Consider the following 20,951-nt stretch of genomic DNA (forward strand, 5'->3'; position numbering starts at 1 on the left):
CTTGAACCATTTTAAGTATGAAGTTGAAAAATGCATCGAGAGGGACCACCAAATGGGTTGAAAATCCAAACTTCCGTACTCGGACACACATCTGGAAAAAGCCAAGTGGAATTTGAGTAAAAGTTAATTACGGCCCTAAAATAATCCATGCCTGTTACTTAAACTGGTTCATGTTTTTCATGTTTCTTAAACACATGCTTAACAGGTCTCTTCCATTGTTTTTTTTTATTGATTTTTTATTAATACAATTTTTAACTTTATTTCTTCTAAGTTATTCTCCTAAAATCACTCGCCAAATGAAGTCCCTTAGAAACGTATTTGCAACATTTGATCACATCTTGTCACTTGCGAACCACAAACTTCATTATATTAGCTTGTAATAATTACGAACCAGATGGAAGAAAAAGAATATCTGGTTTAAAACTTTTCAAATAAAAATCTGAAAGGTGCAGCATGCATTTGCATTTAGCCCGATTAAATTAAAACTTTCACTTTGATCCAATCCTGTTGCTGCATTTTGCCCTTTATTTTTGCTCCGTCCATGTTCCAGTCAGCACTAAGCAGTTTCCCTCGCTCTGTTGAAAAAAAAAAAAAGCATCCCACCGCAGCATGATGCTGCCACCACCAAATGGGTCATGTTCGAAGTGCTGTGTATTGTTTGTATGCAGATTATTAAACAACATAAGAACTACTGTTTAATAGGAATCTTTATTAATAAGTCAAACAAGGATATATAAAATACACTCCCCATGTGAAAAGAACTCCAAAAACACAACCTTTATATGCCCCTCCCTACCCCACGCCCCACATTTTCTCATGGTCTTCACTTGGCTGCCTGCTGGGCTTGGCGACGAAGAAGCACGTAGATCTTCTCTTTGATCCAGTCCTTGTTGTACGGTTGGTACGTCTGTGTGTCGGCACGATACCTAAGACGGAACGACAGGTTTAGGTCTGTTTGCACCTGACTCCTTACAACAAGACGCCGCCATTCATTTTGAAAACATACAGCTGCTTTGATATTGACCAAAGTCTTCTTGTGCCCCAGAGGATGACCCTTTCCTAATTTTTAGAATAGGAGCTTTAAAAGTTGCTCAAATGGTTACATTTGATAGGTGGACAGCTCTATGTCTCTACAGAGCTGCTAAACTATGAAAATACAAACTCAATTAACAAAAAAAAGGCATGTTAGGAGAGACCTTTCGTTTTCAATATCAAGTTACGATGCTACTTTCTGTTGTGATGAAAAACGCTGTAAATATCAAATATAAAAGAAATTCGACTATGTAATTTAGCGTCTAAAAATTGGTACTCTGTCTCTTTAAGAAACGCCTGCTCTTTTTGAAGCTCCGCCTTCAGGAAGTCATCACAACATGGCTCCCCTATTGAACCTTTATCAACGTTTTTTTGCACTGAGAAGTAGCTTGTACAATGAGCTTTGCAGATGCTCAGTTCCTCCAGGTGTTTGCTAATTGCTGCTGGCTAGTCTGAAGGAGTTGAGTGGGGGAGTTGAAAGGGAGGGCTGCTATGTGGGGCAGAAGCTTGGAAACTGTGACTCTGAGGAGGAGCTATGTCCTCGAAGGCGGAGCTAGGTCCACTTAAATTAAATTTTTCTGACTTTGTGAACGTTTCTTAGTTTTTTGTGTTTTTTTACTTTTAAACTAAACAACTGAAATGGTTCCAGTGTGGAACACATGAACCTCTTTCATATCAAAGCTCTGTTATAATCACAACCAGAGTATCCACCTCTCCATTTCTGCAGCCTCATTCACAGCACGAGTCGATCGATATGTTTGACTCTTTTTGCAGCACTTGAAATATTTGTCAATTTTTCAGTCTTAAAGAAAAATCCAGTTTACTTCCCTAAATTCTTGTGTAAATATCAGGGAATGTTCATACATCGTCTCTACATCGGGGATGTCCAAAGTCTGCCCCGTTGGCCATTTGTAGCTCTTCCAGTGAATGTGTGGCGTAATATTTAACTTACTAGTTTTGTGTTATAGTCTAATAATAACACGTAAAGGTAGCATCCAAAATGTAAAAGCTTTATTAGTGTGAAATTTACTTTTTATTTTTAAAGATTAAACAATCAGGAAGGATTAGTTTACATCGACTTACACCAAACAGCTGAGGTCGGCAAGGTCATCGATGAAGTCAAACAGCTGGCTGATGTCGTATGTGATGGACGGACTGTTGGGGTTCATTCTCTTTAAATGCTCCTCATACATCTTACAAACGCCTGCAGGATGCAAAAAAATGCAATAAATCACACTGTTGTGGTAAGAACAGACACATAATGCAAGTTCAATGTGAACGAGACATTTGTAGAAATGTCTTCTCAATCTTTCGATCACAGATTCTGACTGGAAAATGAATGAAAATGTACCGCCGGTTGTGGATGGTCCAACAATATTTCACTCCATGAAAAAGTGTTTACATTAATGCTTTGATATTGACCTTGTCATTTTGATATAATAGTGTTGGTGTTCAGGAAAGAGAAAATAGTTCAATTGCTTTTTTGGTTCATGACCTTCAATAGAGCGCAACATGCTGTGTACTGAGTCACTTTGCTCAATGTCCCCTGGCAAGAAATTTCTTGACGCGTCAAGAAATTTCTTGACGAGTTAAGAGTGTTCTCAGGTTTTGGTTTGGCAAATGAAAATACAAAAAAAGAGAGAGAGATTTTGAAAGCTTCTGTGACTTTGCAAGCGGGCAAATTGTTTTTGTAGCGTTCTGCTTCCGCTTACCTTCCATACATTCATTGACCGATTCATAATCAGCATATGTCCGACCCTCTGGCCTCTTCGTGGGCTGCACCAGCAGGATGGTGTGAGACTGAAATTCATAGTGACACCGTTACATGCAACTAAAAGTAATCATTGTCTCATTCAAAGCACATTTGTTTTCAAGTAAATAAAAGCTACTTTAAATATATGAATTATGTGCGCGCGCGTTGTTTCAGACTTGTCAGTAAATGAGACCTTTCGATAGCAGGCCTTGAATATACAACAGTGCTTTGTTTCTCAGCTCCAACAATATTATGTTAATAAAAATAAAGTTCACATTCCATAAAGCTTACAAAGTGCTATATAGTTAAACGGTGTGAATAAAAATTATTTGTCTGAAACTCCATAAAACCTACTAAAGCGTTAACTCACAAACCAACCCGTATATGGTTATTATCAGTTCAAACAGTTAATGATCATTGAATTGCACAGCTTTGGGCTGTTAAGACAATTAAATAACATTTATGATACCAAAACGAGGCACACGTTTATCATTAGGTGGTTATGGCAATCTTAAGTTCTGTTGTGGCGGATACGATGTATATATTTCACACCCGAAATGACTGACTTTGACTTCCACACTGTAACTTACACGTTTTCAAATGAAAATTTACAGACCCTTTGCTATGAGGAAAATGAAAATGGAAAATGATACATTCCGTCATTTACGGTTAAAAATGACTAAACAACGAATAACCGCCGAAATATGTTGTTAAAGCTGAACTTGCACCAAAAAAATGGTCGTTTTATCGGTGAGCTTTGTTGTTGTAGCATTTAAGTGTGTCTCAGATATTTCACGCTAACGTTAGCTACTGTATTTACCGTAAGTTTTCGTTTAAGTCGCCATAATTAATTTGACATAACGCGCAGGCTTTGGTTTTCATTGGAAGGTGTAAAACGTAATTTCCGCAACTAACCTAACATTAAAACGTACCATGCTTTTGGTGGCTTTCGTAGATTTTCAGGGATACCTGTTACGTTCGAGCGAGCTGACCTCTGTCACCGGAAGAACAACTAACTGACGGGAAACAGAATGAAGAGAGGAGAATATAGTGGAGCTCCGGCGGAAGGCGGAAGCAGCTCCACTGGTGGGCGGAAATACTCATCTTTCACCTCTGAAAAAGTTATCTTGCTGTTGATATGTTATGTACACAAACAGATCATTTCATACTCGATATTTACCCATAATTTTTCTCCACGTGCTTCTGCTTTATGGAATCACTCAGTGATCATTTGCAACAAAAAGTCCTTATCCAAGAAGGATTGGGGTAGTAAAGGCATTGTTTTTGTGAAAAACCTTGTAGATGTTAATGGGAAAAGTTTTAGAGTACTCAACTTCTTTAATAAATATAACCTTAAAAGCACTGAATCACAATATAACAAAAATATGTAAAGCCACACACCTCAACCTTTCATTCACTTAATCAAGAATACTCTTATAAATTTAAAATTTTCAATTTTTTTCTAAAATTATGACATACATGTGATAATTAATTCATTAATCAGGTCTTAAAATCCATTTTACTCAACTATGAATGAACAAGGATCTTGCTTAGCAGTGGCACATTTAGAAACAGCTATCCTCAACAGCACTCTCACTCTCTGTTGGGTATGCATATTTATAGGTTGAGGCTCGTGAATAGGGCCCGTTATTGTGAAGTATTGGTGGAGCTGCTTCCGCCTTCCACTGGAGCTGCTTCCGCCTTCCACTGGAGCTGCTTCCGCCTGCCTGCGGAGCTCCGCCCCTGCAGCTCGATGGGAGCCGAGTCGACTCGAGCAGGAAGCGGACGGATGTTCTGGGAGGAAGGCAGGAACAACAAAAAGGAGGAGGAGTGATTGTCCGGGTTTTAATCCCGTTAAACACAATTTTTAAATAAAGTACACAACATTCGCTGTAGGTAAGTGCGGGTTTTCATGGAGTATTATTAAAGAACCGCATTTAATTTGAGCTGTGGGGTTTACCCAGTGTTAGCCGCTTTAGCTCCGCTGTGCCGTAAAGACAACACTGGCTAACATTGACTAGCCAATGTAGCGTTTACCTAATGGTAAAATGCCCATGTGAGCATTAAAACAGGGTTTACAGCTTTTATCTCAAGCTTACGGTTTCCTGCTTATCAGCTAGCATGAGGAAGTCGTTATTGCTCCGTAGCATCTCGGCAAATATTAATGGCGGGCATTTTCTAGGGGATTATTAAGCAGCACTGTTGCCACTACTGGAAATCATATTGGCATTCTTAATATACTGATGTGTCCTAATCTTCAAAAGTTTATTGAGGAGTTTAGATCTTGTTTGGCAGGATAGGATTTCCGGATTTCAGACACTTCAATAACACAAATGCAGACAAATATTGTATTAAAGAAATAGCAAGAAGCCTGAAAATAAAACCCCTTAAATCACATCAGCATAGTGTTTGATTGTAAAGTAACAAAAGTCCTTAAATTTAAACCTTTAATTTGAGGTAAGTGAATAGATTTTTTTTTTTTACATAATTGGTGGCACATTTATGCACACTATCCCTTTTAAATAAATGTTGCTGAAGCTTTTTACTTTGTACGCTGTGCTCTTTTGAGGTTGTTCAGTTTCAACAAACTTTCATTTAGTAAAATATGACTTCATGTCTTTGTTTCTCTTCATAGTGTTAGTTTTACCCTGGACTGCCAGTATGTGCTTGGTTACAAACATATGCGTGACATTGAGGTTTTTCTTCTAATACGAAGCCGTGTGCAGAGTCTCATAGTCTCTGTTGTGCATGACACATCGTCACAAATGTTGTGACCCAATACTGGAAGGAAGTCTTGTCACAATAACTGTCTCCACTTGTGGACTTCTTACATTATTGTTGTATTCAGAGGAGGTCCTAGCCTGTTTGGAGCCTTGACCCAACCTTAAGATCATCATGTGCCATTGCAGGCACACTCAGTTTCTTTTATTATTTTATTTGAAATAATGTGGAACAACCTAGGATAGTGCTATAAACACACCTAATAAGAAGCATACATACTGTGAGCCACGCAGTTACAAGCACACAATGATGCAAAAAATTAATTCGGTAAAAAAGGCAATTAAAATAAGCTGCACCATTAGTCGTAACATTTCTGAAATTCTGTGTACTGCAGTTTCATTTTCACCAAAACACAAATTTCAACACACAACTGTTAAGAAACCTCTAAAAAAATGATCTTTTAATACGACAGTGTACATTATTACACTTCAAGAAACATAAATGAAATTTTCTCAAATGTTTTAAAAAGTCCTGCCCTGTGTTAAAATAATTAGTTTTCAATCAAGAGGTAGGCCACTGATTTAACTGCACAACTGTTTATTAATGTGGCCGCCCTTGAGGAGAAGCCGCCCTGGGCCGCCTCCCACATTGCAGATATCGGAAACCACTACTGGTTGTGCCATTTTGTTCCTAATCACCCAGTTTGAGGTCATTTCAAATGGTTTCAGTGAAGATTGTTCTCTTTATTTGTTTCTGGTGGTCTAATCATGACTGTTTCTTCTTCTTTTTTTTCTTCTTCTTCTACTTCTTCTCTTGCATCAAGGTGAAAGCGGGTTGTTTGCATGTGAGCGCAAGTGTCGGCTGAGCCAACATGGCGAACAACGCAGAGGATGTTGAAAACAATATGGTCAGTATGAAGCCTCGGTCACAGCAGTTAGACGACTCTCTCTCTCTTTCTGTGTGTCTGTTTCTGGAAAGTGTGGGGTAATAATTACACAACATTTTTTTTTGGTTTAAACATTTTCCGCATCAAAGCGCTGAGCCAGTTTGATGTCATGCAGAGTGGAGAAGTTCCTGTAACGTCAGTAAAGTTTGGTTGTTGTTTGGCCTTTTTGGATCGCAGCTGTATATGCTTTGCATCTTAGTTCTAGACTTCGGTGAGTTTATGAAGCAATATGGTGCTGTTCAAAAGTATTCACAAAGCTTTAGCTTTTTTTTTTTGACATTTTTTCACGTTCCCATCCCAAAAACTGTATTTGTGTCCTGGACCAACAGAAGGTTGTCCAGAATTTTTACATAAGTTGCATATAAATTTAATTAAATAGTAAATCCACCTTTTAGGGCTTATTCCAGTCAGATTTTCACATCTAGAAATTGTTTGTTTGGTTATTCTTCATGGGAACTGGCTGATTCGGTCTGGATGGAGAGAGTCTGTGGTTAGCATTTTTTTTTTTTTTTATGACCAGCTTTTCTCTCATTGCTGAATTAAAGCATCCCCAGAGGACGACGTCGCCGCCACTCTGCTTTACTGTAGGAATGGTGCGTTCGAGTGTTTTCTGCTTATTTTTGGTGTTTAAATCAAAGTTGTCTCACTGTATTTGTACTAAGAGCACATCAGAGTATAATTAAATCTATTTATTAATTAGTTAACATCTAAAATCAGTTGGTTGTATTAGATTTTATGTAGGGGTTTTAAAGAGAGCTGGATATCCACACACACTACATTTTGATTCGGAAGGAAAAATCACATTTTTCTTATCTTTGAACTTCCATTCATGTGTCTGTCACATTTAATGCGGCTAAGAAACATGAAAGTTTGTGGTTGTAACATAAAAAACTTCTTTCAGCCGCTCTGGTTTACTAATCTGCTGTTACTGTAAGTACAGGTGTTTACTTCACAGCTGAAGCACGGAGTCAAAGGCTTGTGTATCCTTGGCAGAACATTATTCACTCTAGATGTCGCACTGTAAAACATCACCTGACAGTATTACACTATTATTATAATACTCATTATACACAGTATGACTATTTTTTGCATACCGTGTCATTTTTAGTAATAATTTCTGGTCAGATTTCTGATTCACTGTGGAAATGTCACCCAACACCTGTTGGAGTTGCTGCTATACGCTGTTTAATTTAACACCAGTTGACTCTGCATCGTGCGTCCTTGGCCTCATTCCCAGGCCTGAGAAACAACGGCGCACAGAACACGGTTCACGTAGCTCTCACCGTTCTCACCTGGTTTCTGGCAACGCCTCCCGCCGCGCTCTGATCGTGTCTGGTCGAAGTGCTTCATGCTCCCCCAGACTACAAGTATCAACTTGCCTCACAGTCTGGCACTTGAATCTCAAGCACTTATTTTATCTGAATTTAGATTTTTTTTTTGCCTACAGAACACATCCTTAAGGGGCTTTGCAGCAAGTCTGACATCACTTTTTAGCACCACTGCTGCGCCCTGTTCGGTTCTGAAATGCTAAATTTAGCGCTGAAGTCAGCGGTTTATGTGTTGTGGCTGTTCTCACACCCGAGTGAGAAGTCAGCGTCTCTCCGGTTTACCCTAAAAGGTGAAGTAATGTACGTCTAATTCTGCTTACATTCACAGTTTAGTCTTCATCCTGCTCGGACTATAATTTCCCCCGACTGTTGCGCAACAGCCGAGCCCAAAGCAGCAAGCTCTGTCTCTGCTTGCTTGCCACCGACGTTGCAACACGTTTAACTCGGGAAGAACTGCTCCTGTCACAATAAAAAGTTTGGCTGGTCGATGAATTGTCCCAGAAGTTGCTGCGATAAAAGACAATATTGTTGTTTTGAGGCCATTTTCAAAGTAATACAATGGGAAAGGCGTAATAACGCAAGAACACATTCTGAAAGATCAACGAACCTTATACGCTAACGACTATTTAAGACTGGAACTGGAAGACATTTAAATGGACAAAATAAATAAACAAAACAACAAATAAAATGAGTTATGAAGTTTCTATACTCAAAATTGTCCTTCAAAAAGGGGCTAGTTGGGACCAAAGCACCAGAGTGAAAATTGTCGTCATCCAGCCGTTAGTGGAAAGAGTCAAACAAATGCAAAAGTGGTTTTGATTTATCCTGTGATGAACTGATTCATCGTGACAGGATTAGGAACAACGATGTGTAAAAATGCAGGTCAGGTCGTCAAACCCCCAGATGGCCCACACCTGATATTAATTTCAGGAACTGAGATTGTAAACCTGACAGAGTGATGGGAAAAATGTTATAACGGACAAAGAGAAAAACGGCAAATTTTCTTAATATACAGCAACTTTTAATGTGTCCAGAGAATATTTCTGTTATTTATAACATTTTGCTTCATGAACTTCATCATTTATTTTAGATTTTGCCAAACACCCACTAGTTGTGTACTGTGTCTTGTACACCTTGCTGATGTTCTGCTTTTTACAAAATAACACAAAGTATTAGCCAGTTTCCTACTTAAATAGTCAAATTTTTAACATATGTGTTAATATCAACTTGACAAAAAGTTGATATTAACTGTGAAACAGCGTTTCCATTAAAAAAAAAAGACAGGTGGCGCTCCTTCAGCTTCAACATCATCATTTTTTCATGACTGGAAATATTTCCAAACAGCCATTTTTGTCCTCCTTGGAAGTGAGCCGACCTTTTTGTAGTTTTCTTTCAGCTGGCTGTAAGGCAGTGTGCAGCAGTGGAGAAGGTAATGCACGTGAAACAACTCCCATCAACCCCGCGCTTCCTCTGGAATCACGCTAATACAAGTCTAAGCTCAAGAAACTTGGGGTGCACCGATTCCAATTTTGGCCAATAGCAAATGTTTTTCTATGTGAAAAGTCACTAAACTAAATGAAGAGAAAAAGAACAGAAAAGTTGCTAAGTTGGCAAAAGTGGGGGGGACTATTGTTAACTGCGCATGTGCAGATGTAATGTGATTTACGACTTTTGCGGAGGCAGATAAGATCAGTTTCACATGCAAGTATCTCCCAAAGTTAAATAAATCGGCTTATCGGTGCATCCCTAGTAAGATCAGTTTTAGAAAACCTCTGTGTACTTTGATGATAAGTTGGATGTTTTAAGTTGCTTCACACATTTTCTTCGCGTGTAAAAGGAATAACAGAGTTTTTCCCTCACTGATTACTTGACAAAAAGTCTTGTATTGACATCTGCAGCTGGAGTGAGTACAGCTTCCTGCTTCAGTCGCTCGGTAACCGGAGCAGAACCGGGTGCAGTGTTGATGTTTGCACCTTCCTCCTCGGCTCTGTGTTCAACTCCAGCAGCAACCATGCTGTGCCGAATCTGCTTTCGATAAAAGAATCTTTAAACTTCTGTGCTCAGCCGATGACTGAACCTGCTGGTGATTACAAGGAAACTAAAGAAAAGCTCAAAGAGGTAGAATCTCCCCAACACAAAAATGCAAAGGAACAAACTTCCCAACTCTTTAAGAACTTCATTAAGAGCAGTGGGAGTTCATCCAACTGGCCAGATTGATTATGGAAATGTGACATGTTGTATCCTTTCAAGTCTTGCATACGAATCATAACGAGGCTCCTTCTGCTTTTTTGCCTGAAGGACCAACAGCAGGCAAACACGAGCCCAGAGGCCGTCCAGCAACCCCAGGAGGCCCCGGCGACGAGAGCCAGGTCCAGGGGAGGCTCTGGCGATGAGGGAGGGGGCGACGGCTCCGGACCCGAGCCGAACGGCCAGCCCCCGGCCGCCCATCCCGCTCGAGTGGTGGAGAACGAGGAGGAGGAGGACGAGGAGATGACCTTGAAATACGGGGCCAAGCACGTCATCATGCTCTTTGTTCCCGTGACGCTGTGCATGGTGGTGGTGGTGGCGACCATAAAGTCCGTCAGCTTCTACACCAAGAACGACGGCCAGAGGCTGTGAGTGCTTTATGAGCCTTATCAGGCGCTGAACGGGGGCGTCGCTGTGGACTCTGACCTCATTTAAAACCAATCACACCTCTGGTTGACTTGGCGTGTAGTAGAACAGAACTACCACTAGGTGGAGGCATTGTGTGTTTCTTTTTCTTTAAATTCTGTCAGCAATTGACAGAATAACGGGTCATTTGGACCAACCCGTTGTTTCTAGGAAACAGTAAAAACATTGATCAAATATGTAAGAGGAAGGAATCTTTTACTAAAGTTTGTGGATGTAAGAACTCCATTGGCACAGTGGTTAAACTTTTATCTCTTAAAAATATGTTTTCACGCTTGAAAGTGAATTTGGTCTATCATAAGCTTTATGAGAGCTGTGTTTAGAACATAACATATATTTTTAGATATTTTTTTTAAGTATCAGTTGTGCCATATATGAGCTACTGCATGAGGCGACAAACTGAAGGGAAAAGTGAAACACTTTTTTAAAGTCGAAAGATAGCTTTGGGGCAAGTTGAGCTCAGTTATGATTCCGTCCTGCTGCTTTTTTTTCTCTCCAGTTATTATTATTATTTTTAAATAAACGACAATTTAGCTTTAATTTACAACAGGGGTCTCAAACTCCAGTCCTCGAGGGCCGCAGTCCTGCAACTTTTAGATGTGCCTCTGCTGCACTACCTGAATAGAATAATTAGGTCATTAGCAAGGCTGGGAGAACTGATCTACACAAGGAGGAGGTCATTAAGCCATTTCATTCCGGCGTTTTGTTCCTGTGGCACATCTAAAAACTGTAGGTTTGCGGCCCTCCAGGACTGGAGTTTGAGACCCCTGATTTACAACATGAAAAAAAAAGTTATTTTACCGGTTGAATCGTGTACAACAAATAAAATACACTCAATGGAAAAAATGTGACTTATTTAGAAAAAAACAGGGGGAAACAGAGGGCGTGTTTCATATTTGCTAAATATGAAACGTGGTTGATCTGGTGATGAGAGAGGACATTTGTGCTATGACGACTATTGGAGGTCATGAAATGCTTCCAACTGTTTTTGTGATCAGATCTATATATATATGTATGTATATACACATATATACCTACCCAATTTTTGAGATACTTTTGTTTCCAACATCGTCTCCAGGATCTACACGCCATTCCCTGAAGAGACGGACACCGTAGCACAGCGAGCCGTCAACTCCATCCTGAACGCCACCATCATGATCACTGTGATCATCGTCATGACTCTGGTGCTGGTGTTGCTGTACAAATATCGCTGCTACAAGGTACATTAATCTTCTGTGATATAGTGAATAAATGTGGAGATTTTTTCCCCTTTCTAGTTCAGGTTACATTTGCTTTTGTTACCATTTTACATTTTATATTGTAAAAGGAAGGTCGGTCAAGCTAATGGTACCCAACTAAACCGGTTCCCTAAACTTATTTTTATATTTTGTCAACCATAGACTTCAGTGTACGTAGCCGCACCCATCTTTGCGCTTTTTCTTATTTTAGAAAGAAATATAATACTTATTTTAAGAAAATTCTGAGTGAAGCTGCAGTAAAGCATATTTGTGTGAAAACTTTCACAGATGTTTGATTAAATTGGGAAAAAAAAAAGAAGAAATCCTAATTAAAACTTCCTGTTCCTTCAGTGACAACACTGGAACAAACACACAGATTAACCCAGCTGCTCTAGCCATGCTACATGCTAACCAGTCTCATGTTTCCTTTCTCAGGTGATCCAAGGCTGGCTGTTTCTCTCCTCCCTCCTCTTGCTCTTCTTCTTCTCCTTCATCTACCTCCAGTAAGTCTCGCTAATTTAAATTCATTTTTCCGAACATACCAATGGGTTTCCGTGCGTGCGGAGGAGTCTGCCACTACCTGACGTTCGTCAACTTTCCGTTAGGGAGGTTTTCAAAACCTACAACGTAGCCATGGACTACTTCACCCTGGCGATAGTAGTGTGGAACTTCGGCGTGGTCGGCATGATCTGCATTCACTGGAAAGGACCTCTGCGGCTCCAGCAGGCCTACCTCATCATGATTAGCGCCTTGATGGCGCTGGTTTTCATCAAATACCTGCCCGAGTGGACCGCCTGGCTCATCCTGGCAGTCATATCCGTTTACGGTAAATCTTCTCGTCCATTTCCTAACCCTCCAAAAACTCAGGGGTTTTTGTTTTTGTTTGTTGTTGTTTTTTCCTTTTACCAACATTTAAAGTTCATACAGAGGCTGCCAGACATGTGGTTTTTATTTCAACCTCATAAACATATGACATGTCGGGGCACAGGTTACACTGTTTTCCCTTTGTGGTAACAAAAAGGAAAACAAAAAAAACCCCATCAGAATCAGACACGGCCTTTATCGTCATTGCACAGAAGCACAACGAAATTTATGCCGGTACGGCTCGTCCAAAGACAAACAACAACATAAGACATGGGTAGACGGGTGCCTGAGGCGGCCGCCATCGTGGGAGGCACTGCCCTTTTGTTAGACGAGAAAAAAAATAACAGCTCGAGGGTAGAAGAGGGGAAAAAAATTGTATCTCAGCACATGAATAACAACGTATTGTCAACACAAAGCATGTGGAGTGGGAAAACGGGTCCCAGGTTTAGCATATTTTGTCACACTACAACCACCAGTGTTTTGGTTTGTTATCCAACATCCAGGTAAAAATTTACAGAATCGGCTGCAAGTACTTTGGAGCACGACCCATTCGCCCATTCGTAGAGACAATCTGAAAAAAACACAGAACGATTTTAGCGGGTTTGACACAACAACATTTACCAAGTTAACTATAACATTTTTGATTATTGTTGTGCCATGCTGAGACAAACTAATTTCTCCCCTTTAGGGATCAGCAAAGTATTATCTAGCTAGCTAGACTAGTTAACCAGGTCACGCCTGCATCAGTGATTTCAGTGATCACCGAACTTTAAAAAATCCCATCTTTCAATTCTGATTTTGGCCAATAATATTTTTTGGTTGCTAGATACAGTCACTAAGTTGGCAGTAGAGCGGTTATTGCTACAGCCATACAGGCTTCCTATGGCAGATACTGACTACTGTGACATCAATCTGACCGACCCCTGACATATGCTGACAAATTCTTTTTTCTTTTTTCTTTTTGGCCGATTCTTGAAGCCAATATAATCTTTTTTTTTCTTTTTCTTTCTCGAGATACACATGATTAAAATGACAATGGTACTCAAATCTAAATTTAAACAAAAAAGAATCACTCAGCGTGCCAACATATTGGCAAACACATACATGTACTGGCTGATGCCAGTACTAGAAAAGAAACCACAAATATCGTCAAAAAAAAATCAGCCGGTCGATCAGTTTCTCATGTAAGTAACGGCCGACGTCCCAAAATTAAGGGAAACTTTGCCAATTTATCGGTGGCTGATTTATCTGTGCACCCATATAAGAAGCCATTTAAAGGGGAAGATTTAGGATTGCAGGAGCCAGAAAATCTGCGGTTTCTTATTCGTTGTTGCCGATGACGCCTCATAGACATGATGTTCCTGATTTTCATCGTCTCTCCGATCACAGACCTGCTGGCTGTGCTCTGCCCCAAAGGACCATTGAGGATTCTTGTAGAGACTGCTCAGGAGAGAAACGAACCCATTTTTCCAGCTCTCATCTATTCTTGTAAGTCAGATAAAATAAGATCTTCAGTCTATTTTCTTTTTTTTTTTTTAGGTATCACACAGTAGAGACAATATTATGGCTGAGATTTATTGGCTTGTTCATAATTTTGAAGAGTCTAGAAAAGCGCGTGTTTGATTTGATTGCTGATCTGAATAAATATGGAGAATGTAATGGGGAATGAAATTTGAGATTCCAAACGTAGCATCTGAATCCATTAGTTAAAGATAAAAATCAGGGTTTGTTGGAAAATGAAATGTTAATCTGCAGTGAATATATTTAGGCCATAACCTGTATTTTTAGCTTAGCATATCACAACCTGTGATTTTTGTCATTTATCATACTGATTTTTAATTACTAAAAATAAATCAAATATTAGAAAACAGCTACCTCACCGTTTTTTTTGGTGTAAATGTACTTTTGTGTGTATTTAGAACTGCATTGCAATTCTCACGTTTCACTAATTTTATTACTCATGACTTATTAAAATGTCCTGAAATGAACCAATAACTGATTCCAAACTGTGACTTAAAGAGTTTCACATAATTCAGTTTTATTAAGTATTATATATTTTATCTGATGTAAGTTCATCCAGGCGCCAAATAAAATAGTGAAATGAACCTTAACCACACTGCCGAAATGGAAGCTTCTTTTAGATTTTGTGTTTGATTTCTTTCTTTTTTTTTTCTCATTTGCTTCTTCTCCAGCTACAATGGTGTGGCTCGTCAATATGGCCGACACCGACAGGCCAAAGAGGAACTCCGCAGAAGCGTCTCCACCTCAACAACAGACTCAAGACTGTGAGTAGGGATTCAGATAAGGGAGTAGGGATTCAGTCCCAGGCGATCTTTAATATTCGAAACTCATGGTTGTTCGTCAGCAGCCGTAGAGTCTCCGGCGCCGTCGAGTCCCTCGCAGGACGACGGCGGCTTCACCTCCTCCTGGGTCAGCCAGCAGGAGCACCGGCTGGGGCAGCTCCAGTCCACCGAGGAGACCAGACGGGAGATCCAACAGATGCCGTCTTCGCGTCCGCCTGTGGAAGAAGACGATGAGGAGAGTGAGTGCCTGAAATCAAATCTTTTTATTTTTATTTAATCTTCATTTTACCAGGATAAAAAATATACATATATTGATATTAAAAACCTGACTGAGTGCCTTTTAATTAGTGGTGTTGGATATAAAACAGGCCAGAAAACTAAATATTTACATGGGTTCAGGTGGGGGTGTTTTTGCCACTGTGTCTTTATTAACTGCAGCTACGTCTCCAATAATCGTATAATTGTGCAAATTTAGTGTTTCTTCATGGAAACATGGCAATTAAAAAAAATAAACAGAAAGTGTTTTTTGATCAAATGTTTCCATGCAAGGATGAGGTGGTTTTTCGGCTGTGTTGAAATTAGCGCGTTTCGCAAAATTGCAATAGAAACTCTCTTTTCACACGGTGATCAATAACCAGATGTTATCACTGGAAGGAAAGACGACAGGAAGTGGTCGGAGGACGCATGTTTCTTAATGACTTATTGTGTGAACAAACTTATTCACGTGTGATTTTAATTGCGTTTCTTATTTATTGCAAACACCACAATTACGAAATTGTGTTTTACCAACATCAACAGGATACCGACAAACTCTTGTGTACATTTGTAATGGATATTTGCCATGATCCCTAAAGTTTAAATGACAAAGCAACGCCTTTGCTGGGGTTCCCACTGGTTGTGCTCAAGTCCATTTCCAGTGAACAGTAATTTAATAAAACCGAGGGATTAGAAATAAAACGTTAGATGTCATCAGCGCAAAAGGGAAACTTTCTGTTCAGTGTGAACTGTCCGGATGCTCTAAATATGCCTAAATCATTAAAATATTATTCCATCACTAGAACGACAGTGGACCAGGAATGACTTCTTAATGTAGATAGCGCTATGTTTACCTGTTTTTAACTTTGTTTAAAGATGTAACTAACATTTCCATGTTTTTGTCTGTTTCTTTAAAAGAAACGGAGCTCAAAAAAGTGACACCTGGCTTTTTCCGTGCCTCTTCGTTTAAAATGATAAATTCACTTTTGTGCAGATAGCCGGAAAATTAATCAAACTTGATAAATGATGACAACATAAAAGGTAAAGAAATTTGGGGGTTTGGAACAAAACACTAATAGATTGACAGCGTAGAGGGAAACCTTTTGTTCACTGTGTCTTTAAATAACTTGGGATTACTTTTTTTAATGTGGAAGCAAATAGGGCCGAGATGATTAATCAGCTTAATTGTAATTATTGAAATAGTCGTCAACTAATTTAATAATTGATTCATTCTTAACTGGAGTACGTAGTCGCAAGAAAAGGTCATTTAGCGAAATATAACAACATATTCTGAGAATTAATTACACCAAAAAAATACATATGTTTTGAATTTAGGAGAAAAAACACCTTTACATGTAAATATGTTATAACCAAAATTCCTCCAAGTGGTAAAGTTTTAGCTTCATCCGGTCCAGATTTACTAAAGGGACTCTGTGTCGTTGCTTTTTAGGCAATAAAATGTTAATTTTCTTATTTAAAAATGAATTCAGTTATTTGTTTGTTTGCATATTGCATTTCCAATATTGTATAAAAAAGGGTGAAGTGGTTAAATGAAAAATCTGCAGAATAAAAAAAAAAAAGTTAAACAATTTTATTCGATTAATCGTCAGGACAATTGATCAATTAATCGCCAGAATAATCGAGTATTCAAATGCTTACCATCTCCTGTATAATGACGGTTCAAAACAAGGCAGGTTTATTTCTGAAGCCCAAATCACACAGAGGGTCGTTCAGAGAGTTTGACAGAGGCGAGACCATCAGGCCCCCAAAAAGGAAAGTGTCCAAACGCGGCTACACTTGTATTCATAAACAGCCGTAATGGTACATTATGAGTTCTTTGGCTTCCCTCCCCAGTTTTAACATGAACATGAGCTTTGTAATCTTTAGCCCATTAAATGGCAGATTCTTTTCTGCTTCGTCGCCTCCGTTTCCTTCTCGGCAAACATATAAAGACATTTTTGGAATGTTTCTTTACGCGTCCTCTCTCTCTCGCCGTGCCACAGTCACTCCTCCTTTCGGTCGAAACAGATTAGGAAGTGATCATTTATGGCAATTGCTAGTTTTTATGTCCTTTATCCATCTGGACACCCCGTGCTCTTTCTAACTTAAATCTTCTGTAAATATGGGGTCGGAGCTCTTTATTTTTACTTTTTTTTTCCCACAGTAATTACAGCTGTGAAAAGCGGGGGGGGGGGGGGGGGGGTTGTTTTCTGGCTGAACTTGGAAGCGTTTATAGTCGACTACACCCTAAAAAATGTGGCGACCTCCTCCTGTGTTCTCAGGGGGCGTCAAGCTGGGGCTCGGGGACTTCATCTTCTACAGCATGCTGGTGGGGAAGGCCTCGGCCACGGCCAGCGGCGACTGGAACACCACGCTGGCCTGCTTCGTAGCCATCCTCATCGTGAGTGCCCAGCCGCTTATTTTCACGTCAAGCGCACGCCACCGCAGTCTGCTCTTTCTCTTTCAGCGCCATATCTGTCCTCAATTTATGCAAACCTCTAGACTTTTTAAAAAAAAACAAAAAAAAAGGATCTGTTTAGTTGCAGAGATGAGTTTGTTTGGATCATAATCACAGAGTGTGCTATGTTCGTCTCCTCCCCCCCCACACACCCTCTCCCTCCCCCCTGCAGGGTTTATGTCTGACTCTTCTCCTGCTCGCCATCTTCCGGAAAGCTCTCCCCGCTCTGCCCATCTCCATCTTCTTCGGCCTCGTCTTCTACTTCGCCACGGATAACCTGGTGCGGCCGTTCATGGACGAGCTGGCGCTGCACCAGTTTTACGTTTAGCAGGACCACGCGACCCCGAGACGACCCTCACCCGCACAGCACGAGAGCGCTCGCCCCCCTCCCCCACCGCCTTCACCTTCCCCTCTGCGGCCCGGGAGAACAAAGAACGACGCAGCCGTCCCTCATACCAACACCTCCTCACGATGCTGGAACACGACGACGGCTGCTCTTAAAGGTTTTACGACCCTTCTTGTTTTTTTTAAAGAGACATTTTTTCATCGAGATGGCAGGTAATCTTCAGCTTGGCCAGCAAATAGAGATCTCAGGAGGCTCTTTAGTTTCCATCTCCTTCATCAAGGGGTTTTACAGCAGGTGCCTTCCTCAGGGACACCTACACAGTAGCTGCTTCAAGAAGAGGGAGTATTCTCTTTAAGATTATAGCAAAAACCCCTCTGGTCCATTTCAGCTCCAAACCTTTACTGCGCCTTTCATCAAAAACGACGGACGGACGGACGGACGGCGCCGCCGGCCAGTAGATAGTGACGTGTAGTTTGAACGTGTACGAGACGTCGGAGCGCGCTTCGCTCGCTGCTGTTAAAGAGTGAAATATTAATTGCGTCGTTATCGTTTTGCTTTACTTAAGGAACAAGATTCAAACTTGACTGATTTTTACGCCCACGAAGGCGAACGCCTCATCGGAGAAGAGTCTCCGTTTCCGACGACGAAAGCGCTGGAGGGGGGGGTGGGTGATCCGAGTTTTCCCGCGCGAGCCACCGAGCGATTCCGCTGGAGCACTCTGAGAGTTCAGTGCCTTGCTCGAGGGCATTTCAGTAGTTGTCGTTATAATTGTGTGACAGACGTGTGCTTTGTTTTGTTTTGTTTTGTTTTTCCTTCCTCCCCGAAATCTGTCCAGGGATTGTAACCTGTGATCGTCCGGTCACAAACTCTAAACCTTTAGGCTACAGCTGCCCTCATGACGCTCGCCTGGTGCTGTTTGGAACTATGCTCACATCAAACACTGAACTTTACTGCATCACACGGATGCCGCCGGGATACATTTTCTCCTTAATTGTGCTGAAAAGAAATTGCTCTTTGCTTTGTTTTGGGTTTTCTTTTTTTTTATCGGGGTAAGTGTTTAGACATCTAAAATTGTGTGTCCGCAGCCTTTGGTGCTACTAAATGACAGAATCTGGTATTTTTTGGAAAGCCATTCACAATTCTCTCATGCGTCGTAAGGTGTTTCGGCCACAGACAAAAAATCAAACCTAAAATACGTAGTCTGGTTTAAATAAAAAAAACCAAACTTTGAATAATGAACTAACATTGAATATGAAGGAGGACCAGCTGCACTGATTGCTTCTTTGTTGCACTCGGGTTTTGTGCTTTTGAAGAACCCCTGAGGGAACAAAAGAGTGATATTTGCTGTGCGACGGCTTTTACTCCCTGTTTTTGTTTATAGGGAAACTTGCTTTAGTTTCCTTCACAGGCTTTTGTGTGTTATGCGAGATTGTTCCAATTCCGATTTTGTTCTTTTTTTAATAAACAGTGAAACATGAAATGTTTTCTTTTCAACACTTGTAGAGTTTTGCTGCGCGTAACACAACTGACTAGATACTAAGATGCCATGTGAAACCGTGTGGTGGAAGGACAATAGTGTCTGGAATCTCATTAAAACGGCTTTTAAGACAGAAAAAGTTGCTAAAATATACTCACCACATGCTGACGTACACCAAATCATCTTATAGATAGGTAATATAGACTTAAACATTTTAAACAATATTTTATGGTATTTGTTATAATAAGTGACAATAAGAAGTCTTTTTTTTTTAGGTAACTGTATGGCTGTTACTGCAAATATATCTGTTAATAAACATACCCATTTTAAAACAGGACTCTTCAGGGCCCCACTTACATAAAGATGTCAGATTTATTTTTATTTTTTTAAATCACTAAACTACAGAGAGCAACTGCATTTAATTATATTTTCTCATGTATATATATTTATTAATGTTGCGTAATGAAAATAAAGTAAACAGTAATTTTGTTTTTCATGTCAACGATAAACGATGCCAATTGACATGCCACTAACTCCTGATCACCCAACCCAGCTTCCTCCCAGTGCCTCGTTCTCTTGGTGAGCAAATCGGGGACTGGATTTGCACCAAATCTTGATTTTAAAGAGAAGAAAACAAAGTTGGTCAAGTTTAACAACATCTCTGACCCACCAACAATAAACCAGAAGTTTCTGATTCTACTTTAAATGGCTTGTGACCAACATGGGGTCCTGATCATGGACTGATGCTGGCTTTAAACGATCCACTGACCTAGGTACCGTGTTGCAGTTTGTACTTTTTTAGGCGCACGATTCATCAAAGGAGGGATCTTAAGGCCTGTTCTTGTGTAGCGCTTTATGTAGTCCATTCACGCACACATTCACAATCTTCTGGTGGCAAGCTGCTGGATAGTAGCCACGGCTACCATCCACGGCGACACTGGACCCTGTGAACACCACCAGCAGGCAAGGCAGGTGGTGCAGGTTGCCGAAGCGCACAATGACCTGCAAACCACCATTTACAAGACAAACTTCTTCCATTCTCGCCACCGTCACCCAAGGCAAAACAGCATCCAACCTTGTACTAGCAGGATGTACCTAATCCAGTGGTTGGTGAGTGATTTTTATTCAGCTATCATTTATTTCAGCTATTCATTCCTTGTTCTCCTTTAGCATACAGACCGGAGGTCAGGCTGTGACACGACTCAGCAGCCTATAGGCTAGTTTAATTGTCATTACACAGTTACAAAACGAAGTGACACTTGGAACTGATGCTAAGCAAACGATGTGGAAAATTGTGAACATTCCTTGGTAATTTCTCACACCAGCATTCCTCACTCACCATCTCCTCCAGTTGGCTGAAGGGAGCAGTTGGCCTTCTGCCTGTAGTGCTAGCCACCGTTGTTGTCTCCATAGGAACTGTTTAGCCTCATTGGCCCGCACACTGGCAGCTTAGGGCGGCTTACCCAGAATGTTTCGGCTCATATTGTGACTTGCCTAACAAGTCCTCAGCGATGCCTCTGTGTGGAATGTCAACTCTGAAGCTACACGGTTAATTTCTAG

General features: G+C 40.5%; 2 protein-coding genes across 4 annotated transcripts; one reads left to right on the top strand and one right to left on the bottom strand.

The window, feature by feature from the left end:
• Positions 1 to 689: 689 nt before the first annotated feature.
• Positions 690 to 3,883, bottom strand: LOC116708469 (enhancer of rudimentary homolog). The gene is made up of 4 exons (XM_032546328.1): positions 3,718 to 3,883; positions 2,745 to 2,832; positions 2,116 to 2,236; positions 690 to 926 (listed from the first exon to the last, which is right to left on the bottom strand). Exons 1-4 carry the CDS (start codon positions 3,718 to 3,720, stop codon positions 824 to 826), a joined length of 315 nt encoding a protein of 104 aa, XP_032402219.1. The 5' UTR covers positions 3,721 to 3,883; the 3' UTR covers positions 690 to 823.
• A 654-nt stretch (positions 3,884 to 4,537) lies between these two features.
• Positions 4,538 to 19,394, top strand: psen1 (presenilin 1). 3 transcript variants are annotated; one of them, XM_032546313.1, is made up of 11 exons: positions 4,538 to 4,681; positions 6,330 to 6,413; positions 10,079 to 10,395; positions 11,529 to 11,670; positions 12,124 to 12,191; positions 12,294 to 12,514; positions 13,942 to 14,040; positions 14,745 to 14,837; positions 14,918 to 15,094; positions 17,393 to 17,511; positions 17,741 to 19,394. In XM_032546313.1, exons 2-11 carry the CDS (start codon positions 6,378 to 6,380, stop codon positions 17,894 to 17,896), a joined length of 1,428 nt encoding a protein of 475 aa, XP_032402204.1. In that variant the 5' UTR covers positions 4,538 to 4,681; positions 6,330 to 6,377; the 3' UTR covers positions 17,897 to 19,394. The 3 variants fall into 3 exon arrangements, with proteins under 3 accessions (XP_032402204.1, XP_032402205.1, XP_032402206.1); XM_032546314.1 differs by having other exon boundaries at positions 14,921 to 15,094; XM_032546315.1 differs by having other exon boundaries at positions 10,088 to 10,395.
• The last annotated feature ends 1,557 nt before the right edge of the window (positions 19,395 to 20,951 follow it).

This window comes from Xiphophorus hellerii, chromosome 19 (assembly GCF_003331165.1).
Source record: "Xiphophorus hellerii strain 12219 chromosome 19, Xiphophorus_hellerii-4.1, whole genome shotgun sequence".
Lineage (NCBI taxonomy): Eukaryota > Metazoa > Chordata > Actinopteri > Cyprinodontiformes > Poeciliidae > Xiphophorus > Xiphophorus hellerii.